The following is a 12,668-nucleotide window of genomic DNA, read 5'->3' as shown; positions in this document are numbered from 1 at the left end:
AACTATAAAACCCTGGGTTCCTTGCAAGGGGGAAAATGGGATATTTGCAATGTAGGTATGAATTAGTAGCATGTAAGTAAGTCTTACATTTACGTTTTGTTTGTGCACCCCTCTGACAGCAGTCTACCCTTGATTTTTAGAACAATGGTAGACTGGATAGAAAACAAAACTAAGGATTTAGAAGTGATCCAAGAGTATTATCTCTAGCATTTCTTGTCATTAAAGCAGCATCCCATTTTCCAAAAATAAGTTGATCCTTGCAGCACTCTCAACCTAAGTGGGTTTTCCCTAGCAAGCTACAAAATTCAGCCTTCCGCAGGTGCTGTGTGTTCAGCAGCACCTCCAGTGACCAGGTTATACAAAAGCTTTGAGAGAAAGTATTGCAATGTATTTATCAGTTTGTGTATGTGATAAGTCTGTTTTACTCAACAATGCCAGGCCCCTGGCCCTCAATGCAAAATCATTTATCAAAATAAGAAAACCTGTTTTAGCAGGGAAAGATAATCCATCCTCTTCCCCCCCCCCCAAAATGCTCTCTAAATTGAACAAAATTATATAGATTTGATTCAGCTGTCATATATGCTTGTCCTCACTTTACATTAAAATTTCCAGATGATAGAAGCAGAGGTAGCTAATCTGACATCCTCTTGATGTTGTTAGAATAGAGCTCCCATCATTCCTGACCATTGGCTATGGGGCTGATGGGAATCATAGTGCAACAACACATGGGCTACTTTGGATTTAGAGTAAAATTTTAGAGAAAGCATATGGTACAAGCATATGTACAAGCACACAAAACAGTGACTTCTGAGATTTTACTTACACATTTTTTTATTCCACAGTCCTCAAAACTCACAAGCAATACTATGGCCCCACACATAACACAATTTTTAAAAGGCATTGTTGCCTAACCTCCTTAACAAGGGAGCCTACAACTCCCACCCTCCAAATCTGAACAGTTATAGGGGGTGAGTAAGATTTTTTTGCAAAGCTTCAAGACACTGCATGCTAACAAAGACAAGTCAGATGAGACTTTAAAGAGATAGAGCCCACACTGAAATATACAAATTGCTGCTTGCCCTGAAAGGGGTTCAGTCTCCATCCCTGCTCCTTTGCTTTCCTATGAGTTCTGGAATATCCAGTGGGAAATGGATACTGTACAAGTAATTTCCACAAGGGAGAAGGTCCTCCAAAGCCTTTATCTCCAAGATCTCTCTCATGGCTGGCAAACTCTTTTTTATTTCACGTCAATAAATTATTTAAAACACATTTTTTCTTACTTGCTGTCATTGGATACACAAGGACTAGTAGCTTACCCAGCTCTGTTCTCTTTATGACAAACACTTTTGTTGTGTCCACACTTCATATCTTCACTCATACATTTAAAACATTTTACAGGGTAATCCTATGCATGCTTAATGAGGTCTCCCTGTGTTCAGTGGGGCTTTCTCCCTGGAAAGTGTTACAGGAGTGCAAGTCCTGCTTGTGTGCAAAATTTTCAAATGGAAATAGTATGAGGGGAAAGTGCTAAAGAAGTACCTCTCCCTCTGTGCCAGTATTTCCTTTCAAATTGCAGCCTTGTATTCCGTTGGGGGTGGAGGAATCCTCCAGATCGTATCACAGAACTACTTGCCATGTCTTCTCCTTCTCCAAGGGGCAAAACAATAGCATCTTCACTCATTCTCTGCTGCCCTTTATGACATAACAATCCAGACTATTTCCAATAAATTAGATTCTGACTTTACATGGAATCTTACGTTGCCAAATTACAGCTTTACACCTTTAAGCATACATAATGGATTGGCTTTCAAGTCTCAAAGGGTGGTTCAGCATAAAGCATAGGAGGGGGTCTACTTCTCCTAAAAAAATATCAAGGACATCTCCTGAGCTCACAGAATCAATATATGGCTATCTGGCTTGTGGGCATTATAATTAAAGTGTACCTACAAAAATGTGACCCTATTTTTAACAAGTAAAGTCATCTATAATTAGTAATGTATTATTTTTTGTTAAAGTGCTGCAAATGTTTTTTCTTTTGGCATGGATCAAAATAGCTGTGCCATTCACTGATATGAGAAACATTAGGCTTACTGAAATGTACTTGGCATGCGCAGAAAGTTGCTAGTGCAGTTCAGCAATATACTTAAAAAAGCAACCTGTCAACATGCAGAACACACTTTTCAACACATCCTGAACCAAAAATAGTTTCTGAAAAGCCTTGCCATTGTGTGATAAAACCAAGATTTGTTATAATAAAAATGCTAATACAAGGAACAAATATAACAAGAAAGCTAAGCAAAATTAACTTTTGAAAATCTAATCAATCACCATATTAAAAAAAGAGTTTTGCTTACCACTAGAGATGGCGAAAGTGCAATGTTGCCTATAGAGGCTTTCAGTTCATCAACGGTTGCCGCACTCTTAAGAACATCTTTAGACTGCAAGGGCTTAATCTTAATGTTGAATTTCTTGTGTGCCTCCTCTTCCTCTTCAGATTCACTTGAGGAATAAAAGTGCTTTCCTTTGGTAGGTAGATCACAGTTAAAGAGAAATGTTGTTGAATCACAAAATATAACTTTTGGAACTGATCGGCATGGGCCAACAATAATAAAAATAGATTTACAAATTCCAGAGAATACCTCCATCAGGATCAATTTCAGTTTCTTGGTCCCCACCCAGACCATCACTGCCTCCAACACCAGGCATGAGTGTTGGCTCCTTTTTTCTTTTTATAATGATTGCTTAAAATTAAATTTTACTTATGGCCACTATCTTCTCATTCATAAAGCCTCTTGAACATTTTAGGCTCCTTTGGGAGGAGGGGCGGGATATACATTTGATAAATATATAAAATAAAATAAACTTGAGATACTGATGTTTCAGGGGCATCCAGGGGTAGGGAGGATGGCAGCAGGTGGCCACACTTGAACCCACACTTGTTTCAGAGTTTGCAAACTCAGTTGTAAAACTGACCATGAAGGATATAGCCTGGTTCGTCTGGTCTGATGCTGTAGCCTTCTTCATCAAGCTCAGGTGAATTCTGGTGCAGCAAACACAGTGAAGCAATTAGAGTACTTGCAAAACATTAAGTAATCACTCTTTCTTTCCCCTCTCTACCACCAATTTCATATTAATAAGAAGCACTTGTTCAATAAAATATTGGTATGTGCAATGCTCTCTACGCTTAACTAAGAATGAAGAGTCTACCCAGGAACCTGTTTTCTCAGCCAGGCAGTCAAACAGTTGTGCTAACTGCTCTGATCTCTGTGCAGTAGGGGGAACGTGGGGTGAAAATATTAAATAGATAAGGAATATGTCCAATATAAGAAAATGGTGGCTTGGAAATATGGAAGACATCAAAGCATTATGTATGCAAACATTTGCATGAGGCCTTTTGCTAAAGAAAGGCTCATTTCCAGTGCCTGATAGAATTTTCTTTTTGCACCTTTGCCTTCTGGTTACTACTCTTTAAAAGTGATGTCCCTGTATCAGAGATCAAGTTGGCTCTCATTTAATAAAATAAAATCTAGCCTCCACCTTGGTTTACATGGCCATGACAACATTCATAACAGAACCAGATGCTTCTTTTCTGATGGTTTACAAAATTCCCAAGTTGCTTCCTTCTTCAAAAAGCTCTAGAGTGATTTACAACTAAAATTAAAATACAGTAATAAAATGCATAATCATATAAAAACATAATCAGAATACAAGCATCCTATCACTGGTGCTCCCAAGAAAAACATCATGGACCATCGTATGGAAAGTTGTCAAGCGATCAAGGACAATCAATGGGGACACATTCCCCCATCTCTCTGCTGACACAAGGTATAATACAAGATGGCCTCAGTGCCTAAACCAGGCCTAAACACAGAATGAAGTAGATCTAGAAAATCAGCTTCACCCAAGAGTGCCTGGAGACTAGAGCTGGTTGGTGCCCACCGACTCAAGAACCGGGCTCAGCAAAGGGACATTTGCAACCAGTCTATAGTTATACATAACTTTTGGGTCTAATGAATTTTATTAATGAGTAGTCTTGTTGCTGGCTCTTTCGTGGGACTACTCCCTCTCTCAGAGAGGCATTAATTATCTTCTTGGGCTAGTTGGCCATCCCCTCCCTACTGGATGTTATCAGTCATAACATGTACGGGAGCAAGAACACCTACACCTTTCCAAGCACATCATCCACATTCTCAAGCCTTATTAATTGAAACTCATCCATGAACATCTGACAAAATAGTGTTCTGGATACTCTTAGAAACTGGCCTGCTATAATAGTGAAATCTAGGTCTCTATGGATACAAGCAATCATATCCTCAACATGCCTTACAAATAATTCACAGCAGGGCATTGAGAGTTCCAGCATATCCTTCAGGCCAATATGTAAAAGCATCCTATAAAGCTCTGCTGGATGAGACACCAAGGATGATGGAGGCAGAGAAGTAATTTTTTACTGCCTTCACCAGCACAAAATAGGCTTTACAATGAGCACACACTTGCTTTCAACTGCATTCATTCCAATTCTTCTTCTACTTGCATTATAATCATATTCTAACCTGCTTTCTTGCTCTCAACTCCAGGGTATACCATGGTACTACTTGGGCTCAGGCAAAGCCCTTAGGGGTGAACATAGGGCAAATCCTAAATTGCAAAGATAGACCAGGACCTCAACCTCTCAGCAGAAAAAATACCCCAGAGTCTCCTGGAAGCCAATTGGTTCTATCAGTCTTCGACGGCAGACCATTCTAATAGGCCCCCGTCTCTGCAGAAGAGAAAAGTAATTGACAATCTAAATCTCAACAGGAGGGGATCTGACCATGACAAGGGAATGCAGTTACAGTGAGACACAGCTGGTTGATAAAGCCAAAAAGGTAGTACCAGAAAGAGCAGTTTATTTGAACTATACTGTCTCTATATCAAATCTCATTTATTGAAGCATTTTCCAAAAAACAATGTCTGGAAAGAATGCATGACACATGTGTTAAAAAAAAAATTGTAGCATACCACTCTATTTATAGATATTAATCATGCCAAATAATACTTCAACCCAAACACCCAGTCTCCTCAAACTGGGCATAGTAACTGTACTAAAAATAATAGTAATATTTTGATTATTTTACTTATAATGCATATATATATTATATATACTTGGTATACAAAGTGAAGAGAAAGAACTTCACACAAACACACACACACACACACACACACACACACACACACACAGTTAGGGACTACAGTAATTTTGTTATATTACCAGATCAAGTTGTGTGATTTTAAAGGTGATCATTGTAAACAGGAACACACTTGAACTTTTAAATTCTTGTCAGCTAAAGCAAGCAAAAACTATTCCAAAAGAAATTTTAATTTCTTCTAATTAACTTGGACACCTTCCATACTAACAGCACGAAATCTGTCTGAAATGGTGCCCACCTTATTAGCATAATTGGTCTTTAACATTTTATTGGCTCTTTCCCATTCTTCCAAGGCAATTTTGCACAATCTAATTAACACAAAAAAATTAGAAGATATTCCAAAGTAGGGCTAGGGCATCCCTTTGAAGCAAGGGTGCTCAAATATGCAAACACTCCTTCTCAAATGACTGCAAGGAGAACCAAAGTGGTCTGTTCTGCTCACCCTCCACTCCCCCCGCCCAGGCTAGTCCCCCTTTCCACAAGGCTGTGTGGGGCTGACTGCTTTTTGCAGCCCAAGATCTTGCGTTCTGACAGAACTGCTAACGACCATGTTCTGGGGCTGTAAAACCTAGAGCAGGTTTCCTCAACCTCGGCCCTCCAGATGTTTTTGGCCTATAACTCCCATGATCCCTAGCTAGCAGGACCAGTGGTCAGGGATGATGGGAATTGTAGTCTCAAAACATCTGGAGGGCCGAGGTTGAGGAAGCCTGACCTAGAACTTCAAGAATGGTTGTTGCAGGACAAAAACCAAAACCAAACAGTGGCTGGGGAAACCCAGCCAGATGGGCGGGGTATAAATAATAAATTATTATTATTATTATTATTATTATTATTATTATTATTATTCTCATGCCCCAAGGGCCTTTCAGAAGCAGGTTTGCTTTCTGCCCCACGCATGGTGTTTTCAGAGATGAAACATCTTTACATCCGCCTGGTTAAAATCATGGAGACCGTATTTCTGCTGATTTCAAGTAGGTATATTGAAAGACACTGCAGTTCAGACAATGGCTGGCAAACATTTTTATGTTTAGTATGTGCAAAAGCCCTCAAGCTTGTATGAGTACAAAAAGGAAGCAAAAACCTTTGAGGGGTTTTTTATGTATCTCTGTTCCAGAGTAAAGTGTAAACTCACATCCACATCTATATGAATGCACTATTTTCATTAAATAATTTAAATTGTTGCTGGTTTAATTCATTCAAATTACTCCAATATCATATCCTTTTCTAGCTCTAGTTGCAATTCCCAAAACCAGCAGAGATTTAAACCTGAAACAGGTGTGATACAACTCTCAATTTTGCTCCAAATTTGATGGCAATCTGCATGGTAATCTAGAAAAAGAAAGAAGCTGTAGTTTTCTCTTTTGTCCAAACTACATCACTATGGAGGGGAAACTCCGTAGTGTTTCATGTTCCATCTGTTTGTCAGAGGCAGAGTCTTAGATCACTTGAATACAAGTTTGAAGAAGGTAAGAAACAGCAAGAGAACGACTGGTATTTCTAACCTTCTCCAAACTGCTGTGGAAGAAAAGGCGCCACATCTTCCTTTAGCCTTCTGACAGGCGTAGGTGACGGGTGTGTGTGTAATAAAACTGATGTTTCATGCCTGCCTAGTTTGAATAAGATAGTGAGAATGTTTCCTGGCAATCTAAAGCTATGCACAAGTGAGGAAAGACTCTACCTCTCTTCTAAATTCTATGCATGTGCTGGTGGGCTTAGAAGGAAGGTGAGCTCTCACTTGCTCAGCAGTTTGAAGGTCATAAATAAACTGTGAGAAAAATATATTTCTACGTGGGCCAAATTTAAGATCCCAATTGGATAGCTGGGCAGCTGGACATGTCAGTGAAATCCTGAATATTCAAATATTGTTATCCGCTTTGTGCTGTGATTATGAGATGTACTAAAGTGTGAAAGAAGTAATCAAGAAACACAGTGAACACACACACACAAAACAGAGAGGCAAGTTCTCAGAAAATTCTTGTAATAAGGAATGTTCTTGGGAAGGTATGAATGCCAGGTGATTACTCTTACTTACATATCTTTCCCAGTCAATCTCTGAATAAAACCCATTTGGAGCACCATTGGTTCTCTTCTGTAATACACAGTTAAAAATGATAAGTTTTATATTAAAAAGGGGAGAACAGCAACATGCACTAGTTTCTTAGAAGATATGACAAAGTCATGAGTTTTCAATTTGGGATGGTCTCTTAACTAGAGTGGGTTCTGGCTCCCTGCTAATCAATCTCTAGAAAGAGAATGCCAGCCTCTCAATCTTCTTTGAGAAAGTAATTTCCAGTGTTTGAACTCTTGAATTTTTCAAACCTGATAAGCCAGGAGCAGGAATTGCAAGGAAAGACCACCATGCTGCAAGATATTATGGCTTATGGGCAAGACAAATGAGGATAGAGCTACAACTTGGTGGGAAAGCATGTGATTTGCATGCAGAAGGTCTCAGGTTCAACCTCTGGCATTGGTCAAGTAGCAAGACCCGAGAACCTGGACAGCAGCTACTAGTCAGATTATACAATACTGGATTAAATGGAAATTAATAATATGATCTGGTATATATCAGCCTCCTATGTTACAATTACTTTAATATGCTGTACTTCATTTCTGAAGCCTTCGAAACCAAAGCGGTCAGGTGATCAAATAGTGGGCCAGATTCAACTAATGAGTCCTGCTAGTGGAAATGAGCAGAAGGTCTTCCATGATCCCACTCCTCCCTCTCCGTGCAATCCCAAATTGGCTGGGGGGCACCAGGGAACCCCTCAAAACAGTGTACAGGGGTGTGGGGAGAGAAGAGGGTGAAATGCTTGTAGTGATGGAATCAACTCCTTAGAGCAATGCTGAATTCTTCCCATAGTCTTGAGCCATTTACAAAACCTGGAGAAGTATACAATACATAGCAGACTAATGAGGAGGAGGAAAGCTACAAAATAATCATATAGTTGTTCAGATATCAATCAAATATTTCATTTCAACCAGCTGTTACCTTCAACATTCAAGGAATGTCCTATAAAATATTCCATTTTTGCATGACACGTGTGAAATTATCCATGAAATTATCTACTTCCTAATGCATATTATGAATGCAGTCCTGTATTATTTATCTTATGAATGTAGTTTTCAAGGTGAGCCTGGCACACAAGGTAATCCATTTCTATTTCTAGTTACCTGTATCCATCACAAATGATCCAAATACTACTGAATATTAGGAAACCATTGTGAGTACCTAAACATAATTAGACATCTATGGACACACAGAAACACATCAGAATCACAGGGGCAAAAACATATGTGGTTGGGCATCCTATGCAGAGCACCTGGAGTAAAAAAATACATTGAAGTAAGTGATGCATAAACAATGCCAAACATAGATTTGTACATGCAAACTTTTTTTGGCCAGGCTTACACATTGTTCCAACCAACCCCCGGGAAGCTTTAAACCAATATTCATGTCCTTACCGAAACTGATTTTCCTCCTTCCTGTGCACACTCTGCTTTGTTATTGGAGGGTGGATCATGAGGATGAGGGCTGGGTGGCTGGAATGGATTTTGTTTTTTTATAGAAAAAGGGTTAAAGTATTGGGTGGTTTGGTTTTTTTAAACACATGAATCTACATGGAGTAAGCAAGCTCAGAATGCACTTTTCAAAGGCATTACTTGCCAAATGTAAATGCTGCTGTCAGCAGACTATTTTGGAACATATGATAGGTCTCTATTCAGCAGAAACTGGTTCTCTTATAACTGAGTGGCATGGACAATTATCTCTAATACTAAATGTTTTCCCCTTATTTCCTTTGAGTAAGATGTTTACAAGACATAAAATTTTCATGCATTTCAGAACTATGTCCTCATACAATTCTGCGGAACATGCTTTATTTAATGTGGCAGCCATTGCAGTGGGCCCTTAGAGTCTTGTAATATAACTCAGCATTTCTTTTGTAACTGAACACATACCTACAAGAAGTGACTCAGTGAGTGTTTTCATCCTGGTTTTGTGCAAGAAAAAGGTTAGCAGCGTTTTGGTATTAAGTAAGTCTTGAAGAGTTCTACGGAATATGATCGTTCTCTAAGTGCCAGCTCTTTTCCTATTGATCATCACCTACAGTCTTTTATGACCTCTAGTCTACAAAGTAATTAAAAAACAGGCCAATAACATGAACAGTTTTCAAGCATACTTTAAAATTCTGGTCATTTAGCTTCTTCATCTTTATTAATCTGATTAAAAATTGCAAGCGCATAATTCCAAAGTCAGCATAAAAATAAGGCTACATTATACTAAATACAGCACAATAAATTCTTCAGGTTCATGTTTCACAAAGTAAGCACCTTCTCTTAATCTTAATGTGAGAAGGGATTGTGTACAATTTTAAAGAGAATGTAATTTTTTGGTACTAAATGAGAAATGAAGTTAGCATCGTTCTCATAGCCTCCGAAAAGCAAAATGCTACATGAGGAACATCATCAACAAACGTAGAAGTGAAGGCCTTAAATGAAAAATCTTGGGAAAGCACTAGTGTGTCACAATGAACACACCGAGGTGGTGACAGTGCATGAACCAGCATGGACAGAGAGAGCCCTTTATCATTCGTGGTCAACACCAAGGAAAAAAAGTTGCTCAGCAGCTCAGCTTGCCTCACAGAGGATGAGAGTTACTAGGAGTTACTAGGAGACCCCAGCATCCCTCAGAGAGCTACAGTCCCAGAGTTCTATGGGAAGAGGGAGTTAAGCCACTTTACAGGCAGGATTCAACTAACTAGTCCTGCTAATGGAAGCCCACACAAGGACTCCCACTAGTGCAATGGGGATTTCCTCTTCTCCTCCTGAGTGTCTCCAAACAGGCTCAGGCGTGTGTGTCAGGAGAACCCCTAGAATAGCATACAGAGCTGGGGAGAGGGGGGTTGTGCCATCTGGCAAGCTGGAATGATAGCCATAGCACTACACTGAATTCCTCCCTGGGAACTGTAGTTCTGTGAGGGGAATAGGATTCTACTAACAACTCAGCACCCTTTCCAAACCACAGTTCACAGGATTCTTGACCGTTTAAAGTGGTATGATACTGCTTTAAATGTATAGTGCAAATATGGCCCATATCTGCAAAAAAAAGTCTCCTCTTCTGCCTTTCGTTCATCACTTCGGTGCTAAATTTAACTGGGTGGTGGTGAACAAGTGAGGAGATTGTTTCTTGCACGGGGTTTCTGTGTTCCCTTCCTCCCTTTTTACACCAAGTATTTCCCTCCATATCATATCATCCCTCTTCCAGTCCCACATTGTTGATCTGTTGGGGACAGGAATGAAGGAGAAAGACTGCTGAATGTGTGCAGGCTGTTTCTATGAGCTGGAACCCTGCATGCTCAGGAATTCCAGCTCATGGGGGCATTAGGAAGACTTCTCTCCTTCAAGACAACAGGGGGGCATGTGGGGACTCTCTACATGATCTCGGGTATGTGAAGTGCCTGAAGGGGCAGTGCACCAGTTACTTCTTTAAGTGTGCAACACAGACGGGGACTGCGGGTTGACTCAACGTGCAAGTTGGGAAAGTGAACAGCGTTGTTTTTCTTCTGCTGAACAGAGCCTTGGCTGAACCATTAAAAACGGTATAGAGTTCCAAATGTGGTCTGCTTTTTGAATCTTTAAGCTAAAAGCGCTTGACAAAACACAATGGGGATGCAGAAGGATGTGTGGATGCAGGCTTTTTTCAGTCTACAGCTGTGACCCTAAGCACATCTACTTGGACGTTCAGTTCTTCTGAAATCATTAATATTTACTTGCAAGTAAATATGTTTAGGATTAAGGATCTTGGGTCAGAAGTTTAAATAGACAGAAGTTGAAAGAAAGAAAAAATTAGTAGGGCCTTTCCAGAAGACAAAGCCCCACCAACCCCTTGAAGTTATTTATCAAGATACAATTGGGCTAGCCTCTATCCAGCACCACTAGTATGATATTTCACCCCATTTAAAGTTGTATAGTTCTCTCACCCCCATTCTTTCCCCCCTATGCATTTCAGCTGTATAGGGGACAGATGCTCAGCCCTTAAAAAATAAAAATAAAAACCTACAGGAGATGTCCACTCCTGTATTGGAGAAGGAATGGCATAGCCTCCTAAGAACTACGTAAATAAATGGAAAAGGGGATTTGCAATAGAGCATTGCTGCAGGAGGAAGAAAAGAAAAAGCAGCCTTCGTTTGTTTTGCCACTGTTTGTGAAGATACAGCACAATAAACACCAGAAATATGAAGAAACATGATCACAGGCAGGGAAGTCAGCACTCATCACTAATGGCTCTCTATCTGTGGTCGTGGCACTCATGCAATGCATCCTTGCAAAGCACTCGCGAAATAGCAAGGGACATGCTAAGTAGGGAAGAACCCAATTTCCCCACTGACATAGTACATGCTTGGACAATGCGCTATTCCAGACACAGATGCATTTTCTTTAAGGAAGACATCTGAATCAAGACCAATGAAACAACAGCTCATTTATTATGCAAAATAATGATCATCTGGAAAGGCCCTTACTACTCCAATTCCTTTAATTTTAGGAGAGAAATGACATTGTTTATGGCTGGTAGTGTTTCCATTCCACTGCTGAAAATCTGGTGAAGACTAACAAATGCTCCAATTTTCCTTAAAGTCTTCACAAGATAAATTTAAATGGGAGTTTTAAAGTCAGGAATCAATAAAAAGTGAAGTAAAATCCATATCTGAGCCCAACATTCTTCATTGCAAACTTAAAGCCTAATAGCTGATGTGGTACATTTCCTTCTAAAGTCCAGTTCTAGCAGAGACAGAAAACCTAAAACCATAAATAAAAGCAACAGTAACTCAACAGCAACCCTTCTCCTATTTCTATTCTCTACAGGAAGGCTTCCTGAATTGTTATTTTTAACCAATTTAAAATATTTGCAGGTATTAAATGTTTCTTCATCTTTCATGTAATTTTTTGTCTTTATTCATTGTATTTATGACTATTATTAGAAAATTTATCTCACTTGATAATCCTTTGGCCAAAAAAGTTTTGAGAGAAGGGCCTTAGATACTGGATATAAGCCAATGCACATCAGACAGTGTATCAACACTGATCATTTTAATATTATTAACTATATTAAAATAGAAATAGGGCAAAGGGTTCAAAATTGCTTATGACGATTCACAGGATGGGGGAAGCATTTTCCATTAGACACATCTAATTTAAAGTTAAGACTAATTCAATATATAATTTCCTTTAAATACTTACAGTTCCATCCCTGTCTGGTGATCCTCTGTAAGAAAGTAAAAATATGTACCATGACTATAAAACATCAAACCTCCTGCATTAAATTTTTGGAAATACTTTCTCCTCATTATTTTTAAAGGTTGGAGTTCTGCACTGCAAAACAATCAGCCAATATTGACTCTTTCACACATGAATCATATAAAAGGGGCATAGAAAGTGCTGTAGGGTCATGCCACTATCCTCCACCTTGAAGCTATGCTGCTC

At 39.3% G+C, this 12,668-nt stretch overlaps 1 protein-coding gene across 23 annotated transcripts in view; it reads right to left on the bottom strand.

Moving 5' to 3' along the window:
• The window catches only part of SGIP1 (SH3GL interacting endocytic adaptor 1), a 139,702-nt gene that overhangs the window by 65,509 nt on the left and 61,525 nt on the right, over positions 1–12,668 (bottom strand). For 14 of the 23 annotated variants that reach the window (XM_081010923.1, XM_081010942.1, XM_081010943.1 and 11 more), the window contains 5 exons: positions 12,426–12,450; positions 8,652–8,729; positions 7,222–7,278; positions 2,986–3,040; positions 2,355–2,530 (listed from right to left, as the gene is read on the bottom strand). In XM_081010923.1, coding sequence (XP_080867049.1) covers positions 2,355–2,530; positions 2,986–3,040; positions 7,222–7,278; positions 8,652–8,729; positions 12,426–12,450 — 391 coding nt within the window. The remainder of the gene's footprint in view (positions 1–2,354; positions 2,531–2,985; positions 3,041–7,221; positions 7,279–8,651; positions 8,730–12,425; positions 12,451–12,668) is intronic. The other 9 variants (XM_081010926.1, XM_081010927.1, XM_081010939.1 and 6 more) reach the window with 1 other exon arrangement.

Source organism: Podarcis pityusensis (genome assembly GCF_964106645.2).
Source record: "Podarcis pityusensis genome assembly, chromosome: 6".
NCBI lineage: Eukaryota > Metazoa > Chordata > Lepidosauria > Squamata > Lacertidae > Podarcis > Podarcis pityusensis.
This window is presented reverse-complemented; position numbering and strand designations above follow the sequence as displayed.